Source organism: Capricornis sumatraensis, chromosome 6, assembly GCF_032405125.1.
Source record: "Capricornis sumatraensis isolate serow.1 chromosome 6, serow.2, whole genome shotgun sequence".
In the NCBI taxonomy this organism is placed as follows: domain Eukaryota; kingdom Metazoa; phylum Chordata; class Mammalia; order Artiodactyla; family Bovidae; genus Capricornis; species Capricornis sumatraensis.
Window position 1 is genome coordinate 37696653 of NC_091074.1, and position 16720 is coordinate 37713372.

Sequence of the window (16720 nt, forward strand, 5' to 3'; positions counted from 1 at the left end):
GATGAAAATTAGGGTCTCTCCTTATCCAGGTGCTGTTGCTATTTTGCTAACATCTTGACTATATGTAATGGGAAAATACTGAAGCAAGTGACAAAGATGTGGGTTATCTTTGTATTTCACCTATTCAGCTTCTTCTGCATTGAGTGGTTGTTCAATTAAGGTGGTTAATGCGAATGTGAAGACAATTACCAGAGGCTCAGGGTGCCTTCTGTTTTCCCGGTGGTTGGTCCTAACACTAATAATTATGGGAGAAGAGCGAAGCCATCCCGAGTCCAGCTTTGTGTCTCCCTTGTTCATTTGTGAACTGTCAGACCCTTGTTAGCCCTGTTTTGCCCCTCCATATGGTGATAGATGGCTGGCAGGGTTTGCACCAGAGGCAACAGATGGGCAAGCATTTCTGCATTATTTTCATGACTCTATTTAATTTCATAGTAATAAAATTGAGTTTCACATTTTAACCACATAAGTTCCTTTCCTTGCCATTCTATGCTTGTAGAGGAAGTCTAAGGTGATTTGATCTTGGTATTCTGCATTTTTTATAAGTCATCTTTCAGCTATAGTTGTGTCTTCCAGGTGGTGAGATTGGCCTGATGCCTTGTTTCGACACCATTACATTGGTGGTTTCGGACAGAGAAGCTGGTCCTTTTGTGAATGGCTGCTGTTACAAAGGACCTCATCCATCTGTTCCTCTTCATGAGTCCTTTCCAATGTATGATCTCAACATCACAGTGTATCCAGTGGACAACCAACCGCCTTCAGTTGCCATAGGTGGCCATATTTTTTTCTCTCAAGTTTCTATTATCTCACCTAGTCATACCTGTGGTCCAGTGAAATAATGCCCTTTATTATAGTCAAAATAGAAAACCACCATACAAAGTTGCCTCTAGTAATTGTCTCAAAACAGACTTGTAGAAACCTCAGGTCTGTGAAAGATTACAGGGAAAAAGAAATAACTTGTTTAAAAATTGAGATAAATCCATATGGAGAGAGAATGCAAGTGTGTGTGTGTGTGTGTGTGTGTGTGTGCGCGTGTGTGTATGTTTTAAAATGAAGACAACATTGTAATCCTCAGATACTCTGGTTTTATTTCACATGGGAAAGTATCATTTACCTGGTAGAGACAGTAATTTATTTTATCCATAACAATTTCTATTAGAATAGAATGAGTATACCAGTGGGACTATTTATATATATTTAATCTTATTTGCTTTTTAGGAAGTCATCTCTTTGTAGGCACTATCTATATGTTCTGACTCTCAGAAAAGAAATGCAAACATATGTATGAATGTTATTGTAATTTGCAAACTGTCTCCCAAGCAGTGTTCTGGAAAGGAAGCATTATCCCCACAGAATAATTAAGCACTATGGCATAAAAAAAATGCTCATTATGAGCAATTCATAATAGTTCTCAGGCAATTAATGCTCTGACAAACAGAGGTAACAACTGATCTTGAAGAGTATATAAACCACATTCAGTGGCTTATCATTAAAACATTTTGGCAATTCTTATTTTCATTTGTCACTTCTATAGAGACACAGGGGAAATCAGAGTTCCTAGAGAATGACTAAAGGGCTGTACTGGAGCATTTAGTATTTTTCTATCTTTCTGTAATAGTCTGGCTTTCTTAGACAAGAAAAAATATAATTCCATAAGTCAAATTAAATTCCACCTATTACCCCTGGATATTTTCACCATAAGGAGAATTACGCTAAAGGAAATGAACATCCCCCATGGAAGTACATTTGTGTATAGGAGACATCTCTGAATTGGAATTTCAATCACTCCCTTTTGTCCTCACTATTCTGATTAGAGGATTTCACAGTAAGTCATAATTGTGTTATTATTTGTATGCAGGTACCATGTTCGTTGTAGATGAGGGTTTCTCAGCAGCCCTTTCTATTAACCATTTGTCTGCCGCTGATCCTGACACTGCAGCAGATGACTTGGAATTTGTTTTGGTTTCTCCTCCCCAGTTTGGCTACCTTGAGAACACACTCCCTTCTGTAGGTTTTGAAAAGAGCAATATGGGCATCAGCATAGGTAAGTCATGGTTTTATGTCCAGCAATAATCAGCCTTTGTTTGAGACTAGGTTATGATTAGGTTATGTTTAATAACTGGGTTAGAACTTAAAAAATGTTCAAAGTACTGCTGCTGCTACTGCTAAGTCGCTTCAGTCGTGTCCGACTCTGTGCGACCCCATAGACGGCAGCCTACCAGCCTCCTCCATCCATGGGATTTTCCAGGCAGGAGTACTGGAGTGGGGTGCCATTGCCTTCTCCGTTCAAAGTACTATACTTGAGGAATTATTATTATCACTGATACTTTCAAATACTATTGTTTTTCATTCTAATTTTTCATTTAAAATTTCACATGTATGGGAGTTTACTTCAAAATAAATGGAAATTACACTTATGGAAAATGTAAGGATAAATATTGAAGAAATAATGTTTTAAAAGGCCCCCATAGTGAAAATAATAGCAAACGAAGCAACAGACAAAGAATTAATCTCAAAAATATACAAGCAACTCCTGCAGCTCAATTCCAGAAAAATAAACGACCCAATCAAAAAGTGGGCCAAAGAACTAAACAGACATTTCTCCAAAGAAGACATACAGATGGCTAACAAACACATGAAAAGATGCTCAACATCACTCATTATCAGAGAAATGCAAATCAAAACCACAATGAGGTACCATTTCACACCAGTCAGAATGGCTGTGATCCAAAAGTCTACAAGCAATAAATGCTGGAGAGGGTGTGGAGAAAAGGGAACCCTCTTACACTGTTGGTGGGAATGCAAACTAGTACAGCCACTATGGAGAACAGTGTGGAGATTCCTTAAAAAACTGGAAATAAAACTGCCTTATGACCCAGAAATCCCACTGCTGGGCATACACACCGAGGAAACCAGAATGGAAAGAGACATGTGTACCCCAGTGTTCATCACAGCACTGTTTATAATAGCCAGGACATGGAAGCAACCTAGATGTCCATTGGCAGATGAATGGATAAGAAAGCTGTGGTACATATACACAATGGAACATTACTCAGCCATTAAAAAGAATACATTTGATTCACTTCTAATAAGGTGGATGAAACTGGTGCCTGTTGTACAGAGTGAAGTAAGCCAGAAAGAAATACACCAGTACAGTATACTAACACATATATATGGAATTTAGAAAGATGGTAATGATGACCCTGTATGCGAGACAGCAAAAGAGACACAGATGTATAGAATAGTCTTTTAGACTCTGTGGGAGAGGGCGAGGGCAGGATGATATGGGAGAATGGCATTGAAACATGTAAATTATCATATGTGAAATGAATTGCCAGTCCAGGTTCAATGCGTGATACAGGGTGCTCGGGGCTGGTGCACTGGGATGACCCAGAGGGATGGGATGAGGAGGGAGGTGGGAGGGGGGTTCATGATGGGGAACACATGTACACCCATGGCGGATTCAAGTCAATGTATGGCAAAACCAATACAATATTGTAAAGTTAAAAAAAAGGCCCCAATAGCAACACAGAATACTGTGACAGAATAAATTTGGTGGAACTCACAGTCTTATTCTCACAGTTTCTTTTAATGCTTTTAAAAGATACAGGCAGAAAAGAGTAGGAAATATATCATGGAAATAGTGAAGATAATGACATTAACTTTAAAACCAAAGTGTGTCTCAGAAACTTGAATAGCTCTGCTGTTTCACTTGAAAACAACCAAAGCAAAAACAAATGCCAACACTAAAATCATTCAAAGGCAACACTTCAGAAGTAAATTATTCTGTAAGCACCTTTGGGGGCATATCCATTTTAAATACGAGAGAAGCTGGGTTTACAATTAGTTGTGTTAGTAGAATGAATAGGAAAAACAAAACACCACTCAACGCTGCCTACAAGAAACTCACTTCGGCTTCAAGGACAGACACAGGCTTGAAATGAAGGGATGGTAAAATATATTGCTTGCAAATGGAAACCGAAAGAGAGCAAGCGTAAATATACATAAACTAGACAAAATAGTCTCTTAAGTCAAAAGTATAACAAGACACAAAGGTCATTATATACTGATAAAGTGTTAATTCACTGAGAGGATATAATAGTGGTAAATGTACGTGTATACAATATTGAAACACTTAAATATATTAAGCAAATACTAATAGAACTGAAAAGGGCTTCCCTGGTGGCTCAGAGGTTAAAGCGTCTGCCTCCAATGCGGGAGACCTGGGTTCAATCCCTGGGTCAGGAAGATCCCCTGGAGAAGGAAATGGTAACCCACTCCAGTATTCTTGCCTGGAGTATCCCATGGTCGGAGAAGCCCGGTAGGCTACCGTCCACGGGATCGCAAAAGAGTCGGACACAACTGAGTGACTTCACTGTACTATGCTGCTGCTGCTGCTGCTGCTAAGTCCCTTCAGTCGTGTCCGACTCTGTGTGACCCCACAGATGGCAGCCCACCAGGCTCCGCCATCCCTGGGATTCTCCAGGTAAGAACACTGGAGTGGGTTGCCATTTCCTTCTCCAATACATGAAAGTGAAAAGTGAAAGTGAAGTCGCTCAGTAAGTGTCCGACTCTTCGTGACCCCATGGACTGTAGCCTACCAGGCTCCTCCGTCCATGGGATTTTCCAGGCAAGAGTACTGGAGTGGGTTGCCATTACCTTCTCCGGCTCACTATACTATAATAGAACTGAAAAGGGTGATACTCAACAATACAATAATAGTAGGGACTTCAGTGTCCCATTTTCAACAATGGATGAATCATTTGGATGGAAAATCAGTAAGAAAACATTAAACTTGAGCTATATATTAAGCCAGATGAATCCAACAGACATACATATATTCCATTCAACAAAAGTCGAATGCACATTCTTCTCAAATGTACAGGAAACAGTCTCTGGGATAGATCATATGATGAGTCACTAAGGAAGTCTTAACAATTTAAAAAGATCAAAATTGTACCAAGTATCTTTTTTTTTTTTAACCACAATGCCAGGAAGTTAAAGTCAATAACTAGAGATAACTAAAAAGTTCCCAAATATGTGAAAATTAACACATTCCTGAATAACCAATGGATCGAAGACTAAATATAAGAAAGAAACTTAAAAATATCAAATAAAAATAGAAACACAACACGGCAAAATATATGGAACGCAGCAAAAACAGTGCTAAGAGGAAAGTTTTATAACAATAAATGCTGCATTAAAAAAGTAAATAACTTATAACTAGAAAAGCAAGAACAAATTAGGCCCATATTTAGCAGAAGGAAGGATATAATAAAGACCAGAGCAGAAACAAATAAAGAACAGATAAACAATAGGGAAAGTTAATGAAACTGAGTTGATTTTTTTAAAAGATAAAGGAAAGTGGCAAACTTTTAGCTAGACTTAACAGCGAAAGTTTGAAAAATTTCCCTCTAAGAACAGGAACAAGACAGAGTTTCCCACCTGCATCACTCCTATTCAATATAGTACTGAAAAATCATAGCCAGAGAAGGAGATAAAGAAGGAAATCAGAAAGGAAGAAGTAAAATGTTTCTATTTGCTGATGATGTGATATTATATATATATATAGAAATTCCTAATGACTTCACCAAAAACCATTAGAACTAATGAACAGATTCCATAGTTTCAGGGTAAAAAATCAACATATAAAACTCAGTTGTATTCCTATACATAGACAATAAACTTTCTGAAGAAGAAGAAGAGAAAGCAATTTCATTTATAATAGTATAACAAACAGTAAAATATACAGGAGTAATTTTAACCAGGGTAGGGAAAAATTTGTATACCAACTATAAGACATAGAATTAGTGTCTTGGTGAAAGAAATTGAAGAGGACACAAACAAATGGAAAGACATCCTGTGTTCATGGGTTGAAAGTGTTAATATAGCTAAAATGTCCTTACTGCCCAAAGCTATCTGTAGATTCAATGCAATCCCTATCAAAATTCCAATGACTTTTTTTTTTTTTTCACAGAAATAGAACAGATAATCCTAATGTTTGTATGGAACCACAAAAGACCTCAGATAGCCAAAGAAATCTTGAGAAAAAAAGAGCAAAGTTGGAAGCATCATACCTGCTAATTTCAAATGATTATTGCAAAGCTATCATAATCAAAGCAGAAAAAAATAACAAGCACATAGATCAATATAACAGAATAGTGAGCCCAGAAAGAAAGGCATATATATATGGTCAGTTAATTTTTAATGAAGGAACCAAGAAAATACAATGGGCAAACCATTCTTTAAGAAGTGATGTTGGGAAAAATGGACAGACACATTCAAAAGAATGAAAGTGGACCATTATCTTACAACACAAAATTTAATAGCTCAAAATGGATTAAAGTCTTCTATATGAGACATGAAACAATAAAGCTGCTAGAAGAAAACATAGGCAGTAAGTTCCCTAACGTGGGTCTGGTGACGATTTTTTAAATTTGACACCAAAACAAAGGTAGAAAAGCAAAATATCAAGAAGTGGGACTATATTAAAATACTTCTGCAGAGGAAGAGAAACAATCAATAAAATGAAAAGAGTATCTTTAGAATGCGAGAAAGTATCTACAAACCACACAGCTGTTAGGAGATAAAATCTAAAATCTATAAATTACTCATACAACTCAATACAAAAAGCTAAACAATCTGATTAAAAACTGAGCAGAGGACTTGAATAGACCTTTTTTCAGAGAAGACATACATGCTTGTATCAAATCAACATGTGTTACACCTTAAACTCACACAGTGATAAGTGAATTATGTCTCAATGGAGTCGGAAGAAAGATTAATGCATTAAAGATGAATTGCATTAATTACAGTTTCTCCTGTGACTTAGGGTGGGGGCCTTAGTTAGCTCAGTTGGTAAAGAATCCGCCTGCAATGCAGGAGACCGGGATTCAGTCCCTGGGTCAGGAAGATCCCCCGGAGGACTCCACTCCACTATTCTTGCCTGGAAAATCCCATGGACAGAGGAGCCCGGCAGACTACAGCCCATGGGGTTGCAAGAGTCAGACACGACTTAGCGACTAAACCACTGCCTGTGGCTTAATACGCAACACAGAGTATTTTTATCTTTTGATTTAAGTCAATGTCAGAATACCGTAAAGCAGGTCAGTTAATTTCACTCATTCCTGCCAGTTGCTTGCTATGCAGTCAAGTAGGCTGACAATAGACTGCCATCCTGGTGGCTCAGATGGTAAAGAATCTGCCTGCCATGCAGGAGACTGGGCTTCGATCTCTAGATGGGGAAGATCCCCTGGAGAAAAATGGCAACCCACTCCAGTATTCTTGCCTAAAAAATTCCACGGACAGAGGAGCCTGGTGGGCTACAGCCCATGGGGTTGCAAAGAGCTGGAGACAACTTAGCGACTAACAGGCAGATGATTGATGAACTTTTGATATGCCTTTATATGAAAGAGATGGTTCCTTTCTTGTTCAAATATGACAAGAACTGCTCACTCTGGAGCACTGGTTTTAATCAAGGGACGGTCTCTCTGACATTCATTCCAAGTATGTGAATGATGATCACAGAGTCCCTACATCCTAGTTAGCAGTTACAGCCCTTCTGTTCTCCATGCACATTTTAATTCTTCCTTGTAATTTAGGAGTATGTTTGTATGTTGATGGGTATAGTCATTGTAGAAGTCCCTGATGACTGATCCTTAGGTCAACTGCTGTGATCTCTTATTTATTCTGCTGAGAAATAGGCTATTGGGTTAAGGATTAAGGGCCAGTAGCTTGGGAAAATATGTTTTTCTTATTTACCTGCTCCATTTTGGTGTGCTCTAGCTTCGTTTCAGTGGAAAGACTTGAAGGCTCTACATATTAACTATGTGCAGTCCAGGCATCTGGGGATGGAACCAACGGCTGACAAGTTTGTGTTGTATGTCACTGATGGGAAGCGACGCTCCATGGAGATACCATTTTACATTATAATCAACGCTACAAATGATGAAGCTCCTGATTTAATAGTGCAGAATATTACTGTAAGAAAGATATTTGAATTTTTAGTCTCTCTTTGTCATTTTCTAATTTTTATTTTCACCTGATCTATTTACACTGGTCTTTGTGCACTTAACACATCAAGTTAATGAGTAAAGAGGGCAGTAACCTATGTTATGTAATGCAATCACTTGATAAATATTTTTCTAATAGTAATGATGATGGTCATGATAATAGTAATTGCTAACAGATAGCAATTGCATAGTTTAAATTATAGTTGTCTGTATATAGAATGCAGTACTTGCTAGTAGGTCCTGTTCCAAACCCGTTACATGTGTTCATATTGAATCCTCATAATAGGCTTTTAAAGTGATGGCATTATTATTTCCATTTAATAACTGCAATAAATGAGACTAAAAAGGTTAAGTTAGTGTCCCCAGATCACAGAGCTTGGCAGTAAGTAAAAAGTAGGGGATTTGCACCCTGGTGCTCTGATTCCATAGCTTGCTACTTAACCAGTGCTACAATAGCAAGGATTCTTAATTCAAACTATGGGCATCTTTTTTATTCAGCTGTTTATAAAGATATATGACAGGAAAAAATACAATTTCAACCATTATTTTTGTGCGGTTTAAAAATGTTATTATATTATATAACAATATTTGTTAGTTTTATTTAAAACTTTAGACATAGTTAAAATGGCCCAGCATATCACTGCTGAGACAACTGTTGTCTTAAAAAAATAATAAATATATGTGGTTAAACAAGTTAGAATGTTGTGAAACTTACACAGTGAACTATGAAATTTTCCCTCTTTAACAGTAGCTATGCATGGTCACTCCCCATCAGTTGAGTTTTTAGTAATTAATTTCCACAGAGGTAATTTGTGTCCATGCCAATGATATGTATGTATGTATGTATACGACTTTTCTGTATGTTTTCACCTACAAATCAGAGATCATTAATATACCCTACTTTCTACTTAAAAAAACCTTTGGTTACTCTATTTTAATATTTTCATATAAGCATATAATTCTTTTTAAACAATCCTAATTTTTATACAGTTATTTAATCCAGGTTTACTCATAACATATGCTGATTACATGAATGAGTACTGGCTTTGGAGCATGAGGGGCTTGGTGTTGCTTTTTACTAGTCGTAGGGTTCTGGGTAAGTTATTTCTCTCTGTGCTTTTGTTTCCTCGTCTGCAAAATGTGTATCAGATCTTCCTTTAGGGTGGTCTATGACTGTCATGATGGTCAGGCACATTTTGCTGTTGTTCAGTTGCTAAGTCATGTCTTACTCTTTGCAACCCCATGGACTGTAGCGCCCCAGGCTCCTCTGTCCTCCACTGTCTCCCGGAGTTTGCTTAAATTCATGTCCATTGAGTTGGTGATGCTATCTAACCATCTCCTTAGAAAATTCTTATTAAATAGATGTCATTCATACTAGTCTTATTACGTCTGTCATCCTTTTTCAGACATTGATCAAATTTGCTTTGAAACCGTTATTTTGCCTTATTTTTCACTGAAAATTATCAAATTCTAAACGTAAAAAGTCTTTATTTGATTTTAATTTTCTGCCAAGTCTTAATGGTATATAAGACTTAAAAGGAAGAGATTTAAAAGTCTCAGAATGAGACTTAAAAGCCAGCTCCTGCCATTCCTCCTCTGTTGGCACATGGATTTCTCCAGAGAGCACTTCAGTAATTACGAGAGAGAGAAGAAATTACAAATGACTCCTTCTATACCTACCTCTATTGTCTTATATCTGTCTAGGGTTGGAGTTTCTGAAATAATTAGGCCACTGGGAATTTGTCTCTTGCTCTTCTCTGAAAGTAATCATGCCTTTTTTCTCCCCTGTGAATTGCTTACAGAGGCTGTTGAAGAGTAACAAATATGGAGCCCCATGTGTTATTGGCAGAGCTGGCTTTAAGCTTCAAGTGATCTTTTAAAACAGTCAAATGTATTTTGCTTTCTTGTGGAAAAGTGTATTTATTTTATAGCTAGCTGGGCTTCCATCAAGTTGTGCTGTAACTTGTAGCACAAAAAAATTGAGATTTTAAAGTTATTATAATCTATTTCAAAGCTGTCTACTAGTGAGTTTCTGTGTTTTATGTCTATTTATCTAAACCTTTTATTTATAATCTCAATAAATTATTGAACGTGCAAAGAAGAATCTCACATTTTTTTGATAAAATTTCCCAGTCATCTTGTGCGTGAATTTACCATTTTGTAAATGGGAAAGGCTGCCATACAGTGAGTCCAGGAGTCCTGAGATTTATAAAGAAAGATGATTAGAACATCTTTTGTAGGTTGCTTTATTAAAGTTTTTGGAGAAAAATGCAAGTTACTATCAAAGATGATTCCCTACTTCTATCACCATGCATTAAATTATTATGCCATCTCAGTTTTTAAAATGTAGGCCAGATAAAAGGGAACCAGCATAATTTTAGCCTAAATGTCAGATATTATGATTCTTGTTATGTACATGCAAGTAATTGTAGGAAGGCTCTTTTCAGAGTCCTTAAGAGAGGCTGAAGAGAGAGTATTTTCACAAGTCTAAAGCCCATGTCTTCTTCAAACATAAAATGCCCACTCAGCCACAAAGACATTGTTGGATTCCTCCACCCTTTCCTGCTTCTTGTTTATCTGTATTTAGCAGTGCTAGATATTTTTTCCTTGTCTTATAATTAATGATGAACAGGCCATCACAGTCTCATTTGGACTTTGATTCTTTAGAATATTCATATTCTTACAGTGATTCTGTGTGTGCCCAATAAGCACATACTAAACTTACATACTCATATTATTTAGATCTTGCTGTATTTCACAGTAGGAAGCAGAAATACTTTTTTGTTCCCTTGCTATGAGAAAAAGAAGATGAAGATGACCAAGTACCATGTTAATGGTACAAATGTTTCTAAGTAATTAGATCCTACATGAAATGAAAAACATTCAGTTCTCTTGATGCTTAAAGGATTATGAAACTTGAAGTGGGATGGGGGGTTGTTCAGGCAAATTAGTGGTGTGAGGACAGAGAAGAGATCGGGGACCCAGCATTAAAATATATACTGTTGTGTATCCAGGAGCATCCTCTCAACTGTGGTTGACTGTAATTGAGATATAGCAGTGTTTGCTGCAATGACAAAAAACTAACAACACCTAACATCCCCCAGTGTGTATAGCAGATATTTATGCCATGTGTAAAACAGGAAAAAAGAACTGTGAGAGCAGCAAGGTTCAGAGGTTAAAATGGCAAGTTAGGACAGCCAGGGTCTACACCCAGTTTTACAACTGAACTCTGTGACTTCCAGAAGGCAAGCATCTTTTTGATTGCTTTACTCCCTGATCTTTGAATTATGAATCATATATATGAGATTATATATATTATATATATATATATATGTTTATATATATCCTTAGTCCTTCATGGAAATGGATAAAGTGCTTTGAAATCTTCAGAAAAACACATGAGAAAGGTGAGTAGATTTCTTATTGTCTTCTAAGGTCATGTTAAACTAGCAATTTCTTTTCAGGACTCATTACACACAAACCTCATGGAAAATTTGTGAGGCTCTCTTAAAATTATTTTTTGAGCTTTTTGCCAAAAGAAAGGTTTCATTTCACTTGCAGCTGGCTTCTCTTGTCTTTGTTTAGGTATGTGAGGGTCAGATGAGAGAGCTGGATTCTTCCATCATCAGTGCTACTGACCGGGACATTCCCAAGAACCCCTTGCTGTTCAGTATCACTCACAAACCGCGTCATGGCCTCCTCATCAACAATGCATTTAGCAGAAACTTTTTTCAATATAAGCAATCAACCAACCCCAGCCAGAAGCATGAACTTGTCTACAACTTTTCCATGGAACTTCTCAAGAATGGTATATCATGTTTCATTTCAATTTGTTTGTTGTTATTGATTTAATAATTTAACCCAGAAAAGACAGTAATAAATCACAGAAAGAGGAATTGAAGAAATGGCCTTCGCCTGTATTCATTTATCCCTCAAGGGTTTTCTCTGGGCTCTGGATTAATGTAGAACATGAAGTCTCAGCTAGACACAGTGGGTAATTGAAAAAGAAATAATATCTTTTCTTTCACCTTAAGAGTATCAGCAAAATAATATTTGTGAATTTTGGTATTTTACCCCAAGGTTTTAATTACATAATAAAAAATTCCTTTTTAAAACAATCAAGATTATGGAACTAAATTTGAAGAGATTTGTCTGTCAAAACCTCCACATTTGAAACAAATATAGAACAACCTATAGTAATTCATTATTCTCTGAGGTGATAATTTGCTCTTTAAGGAAATGACAGATTGAAATAGCAGACTAAAGGATTTTTTCATTATTCTTTTTGAAAAATTGATCTTATCCCATTTGCTCATGTGCTCAGATGTATCCAGCTCTTTGTGACCCTATGAAGTGTAGCCTGCCAGGCTTCTCTAGCCATGTGATTTTTCAGGCAATACTGGAGTGTATTGCTGTTTCCTTCTCCAGGGGATCTTCCTGACCCAGGGATCAAACCTAAAACTCTGTCAAACTGTTTTCCAAAAGTAGCTGCAGCATTTTACTTTTCTACCAGCTACATATGAAAGTTCCATTTTTTCCATGTGAATGTTATATAGGCTTTAAAAATAGTCTTTTACTTAAATTTTGATTCACCTAAAATTTATTTTGATTGTTGGCTTGAGGTAGGGGTCTAAATACAAATTCCTGTAACTAATGAACTAATTTTTTGTTTCATTTAAATACCCTGTCGCCATTGTTCTCTTTCAGTTTATTGAATGCTATATTTTTTCTCAATGACTTTAAGTAAGACCTTTATCAAATACTAACTTATTTAAATAGGAACTTTTAATGAACTAGGAGGGTATTCCTACTTTATAAAATAGTTTGATTTTACTTTATTGTGCTGATTAATGAGCTCATGCTAATAGCAATGCCTTGGAAATCAAAACAAATTATTTATGACGGATTTTGAAATGGTTTAATCGTAAGAAAGATTTACTTTTTCTTTTTTCCCTTTGTCCAGGAATGAGGCTGATGTACGTGCACGATGATTCAGAGAGTCTTACTGATGACTTTACAATCCAGGTGTCAGATGGGAAACATAAGATACTTAAAACCGTTTTTGTAGAGGTCACCCCAGTTAATGATGAGAAACCAATGCTGAGCAAGTAAGTTACCTGAAAAGAGTCCATTTGAGATTCTGTATGAAGTTCTAAGGTCTGGAATACTAGATGCAAGTGTAATGTATTTCCTCCAGAGAGAAGTCTTTAACAACTCCTGCCTGTTGCAACTTTCCCACAGACTTAAGCACCTAGAACCTTCAGTGCAAATGTTAGTTAACATAACTCCTCCTTAAAATTTCTCAAATTAGCCTTTTAATTATTTGGTTTTCCTCTAAAAGTTCTATTTAGTTGTCAGTAATTCAGAATGACCATACATACAATACAGAATGAACAGCATACTAAATATTTAAGCCCATGCACGTATACACGTACACACACACCAGAGAGTAATTAATAAATAAATTCAACTAAAGTGTGATCATACAACTGAAGACAGTCCTTACTGTGGATTTGATTAATCTTTGAGCTAAGAGTGGCTGAGGGGAATATATTGCCATGATTTTTTTCATTTTCATATTTCATTGTCCTCCGGTCCTCTTCTGTGTTCCATAGAGATCAATGCCCTGTTGCCACCTGAGGTCAAGATGATCACCTTTTAAAAATTCTGTACTGATATTATTCATTGCAGACTTTCTCAGGAGCTGATCAGTTTGATCATAGCTACAGAATTTTCATCAGTTATATTTCTTTAGTTCCAGCCATTTCTCTTATCATTGGCAACTGTAGAGAACTGTCCAAGGTCAAAACTTTAGGAAGCTCAACTCTTCTAAGGTCCTAGATCGAGGGAGTTGTGTGCTTCTTGGTACCTCTTTGACCATGTCAATGGTGTAGCATGATGGCCATTGAGTAGACAGTCTAAGTTTTTATTAGGAAGTGAACAACTTCTTGAAAAGGTGTAAACTCCCAAAATCTCCTCCACTGTACAGAAAAGAAACAAATCCCTTCCTTATCTTGCTGTTTCCTTATGGCCACTGAGGTCCTTGGAAACCATTATGGGAAATGCTGGAGATAATTTTTGGAGAGTTGCATCTCAGACATCAGATTGGCTAAGAGTATTCAATAGGAAATTTTTGTGTGTATGTCCTTAGGATTTGTGTATTTATAAAAATTAAAAATTTTTTCAAATCATGTTGATTTCTGGGTTTATAACTCATCTTTCTTTTGAAATGTTTTTCCTTGTTTTATTTGTTTAAATTTATTTTTATTGGATTATAGTTCCTTTACACTGTTGTGTTCCCTGGTGGCTCAGGTGGTAAAGAATCTGCCTACAGGACACCTAGGTTTGATTCCTGGGTTGGGAAGATCCCTTGGAGAAGGGAATGACTACCCACTCCAATATTCCTAACTGGAGAATACCATGGACAGAGGAGCCTGGCAGTCTACAGTCCATGGGATCACAGAGTCAAGTATGACTGAGTGACTAAAACTACTTTTTACTGTACAGCAAAATGAATCATCAATACACATACTATTTCCTTATTTTCTCACTGGATGTTAGATTAGTATAATCTTGATTTATGAAACTGAAAATTTGAAAGATATTATGGTAGTAAAGAGCCTCCTTTCTGATGACCTAACTTAGTCTAAGAAAGAGGGAGAGAGGTGAAAAATGATGTTTATTAAATGCTTTCTATACAACAGTGTGCTGGATTTTTTCACATATATTTAGTTAAATCCCCACCAAAATTGTGTGAAGTAGCTATTGTTTTATTCATTAAGATAACTGAGACCAGAAAAGTAAAATGACTTAAGGCACTCATTCAATCTTATCTGACTTACTATTTCTTGCTAGGTTCTTGCCATTAAACATCTCGGCATAGCTTCATCTACAGAATCACCAAAGTTCCTTCAGCTCTACTTTGAAATCTCTCCTTTTTCCCCTTCTGTTCTTTTCCCTTCCGTATGTGTCCTTGAGCATATCACCTCTTGCTCTCTCTCAGAACATGCTCTATTATTTTTTCTCAGCTGCATCTCCCATCTCTTCCCTTTTCATTCCTTCTGCTAACAAGACACAGGGATATAGTTAATAGTGAAGGGAGCAAATTCTGGAGCCAAACTGTCTTGATTCAGGCACTTATGGGTAGTGTGATCTTGAGGGAAAAAGAATGTGAAAGTTCTAGTCCTTCAGTCATGTTCAACTCTTTGTGACTATGGCCTGTAGCCCGCCAGGATCCTCTCTGTTCATGGAATTCTCCAGGCAAGAATACTGGAGTGGGTAGCCATTCTCATCTCCAGGGGATCTTCCTGACCCAGAGATCAAGCTCAGGTCTCCCATACTACAGGCAGATTCTTTACCATTTAAGCCACCAGGGAAGCCCTGATTTGATATTGAATATATTACTTAACCTCTTGCTACCTCTTTGTAAATGAGGGTAATAACGGTATCTTTTTCATGTGGTTGTTGAAGGGGTTCAATGAATTAAAATATGTAAAAGTATTTGAAAGACTGGTTAGTACATAGTAAGTTCTCATAAGTGTCAGTTATTATCATTATTGCTAGCAGGTATCTTCATTTTAGACTGCCATGATGGCTCAGTCCCTCATTCACTTCAGTGCCAAACTGCTTGAAGAAATAGCTTGTGCTTGCTTCTTCCATTTCTGCCCAGTCTCCAAATCTGATGGCTTTCCCACCAAATCTAATGGCTTTTCTCATCTGGCTGGACCTTGTTAGTGCATTTGACACCATTTCTTTGGTATTCTTTTTAGATACTATAGTCGGTGGCTTTGGCTCGTGGGGTTGAACCCCCTTAGCCTACATTTGATTCTAGTGATGGAATATGCCCTACACCTGTCCATACCCACTGAAGCACCTGCAGTGCTCTGCTTTTCTGCCTCTGGGCAGCAGTGGCTCACTCAGCCCCTGTCCTGGCACAGGGGATAACACTCTGAGGGCGTTCTCCACCTATGAGAGGTAGTAGATAATGTAAGGGTCCCAGCCTCCCATCCTTCAGAGCTAAAATTTGTGGCATGTTTGACGTGGCTCTTCAACAGATCCCCAGTAGGACTGAGTCCCGTAGCAACCTTTACTGCTATGTTGTTTCCCTCTCCTCCTCCCCTCCCTCTCACTTGGTCCTGAGCTCACTTCCCAGATAAATTACCTACACTAAGCCTTTGTCCCTTTCAGGGTAACACACTGTGACACACTTTCTTTTCTCTTGAACCCTCATTTTCTGACCATTTCTTTCTACCAGACTCCTTATCATCTTCCTTGTATTGGCTTCCTGTTTCAGTTCATTTATTTCTATTAAAAACACCACTGGGAATTCCCTGGTGGTCCAGTGGTTAGGACTCCATGCACTCACTGCCACAGGCTGGAATTCAATACCTGGTCAGGGAACTAAGACTCACAAGATGTGAGGCCAAAAATAAATAAATAAAATCACCACCAATCTCCATAAGTCCCAAACCAGCATTCTAGCCTCCTAGAATGATGTTGATCCTAGAGAGACAGCAATGAGTGTTCCTGAAGAAAGATCTTAGTCCCTTGCCCCAGAATTGAACCTGGGTAGCCTGGATGAAAATGAAGAATCCTTGCCACTAGACAACAAGGGTCTAGAGGCTAGAAGCAAAGTGACTCTGGCTCTTATCCTCATTGAAAAATGCATTTCTGAAGGAGGCCAAAACTGTAAAAACAGGTACAAAGTTTAT

The 16720-nt window shown here is 37.4% G+C and overlaps 1 protein-coding gene across 1 annotated transcript in view; it reads left to right on the forward strand.

The window, feature by feature from the left end:
- FREM1 (FRAS1 related extracellular matrix 1) overlaps nucleotides 1–16720 on the forward strand; it is a 157132-nt gene that overhangs the window by 80084 nt on the left and 60328 nt on the right. The window contains exons 16-20 of the mRNA XM_068974274.1: nucleotides 574–768; nucleotides 1856–2041; nucleotides 7783–7979; nucleotides 11595–11817; nucleotides 12973–13117. Of these exons, the coding sequence (XP_068830375.1) occupies nucleotides 574–768; nucleotides 1856–2041; nucleotides 7783–7979; nucleotides 11595–11817; nucleotides 12973–13117 (946 nt within the window). The remainder of the gene's footprint in view (nucleotides 1–573; nucleotides 769–1855; nucleotides 2042–7782; nucleotides 7980–11594; nucleotides 11818–12972; nucleotides 13118–16720) is intronic.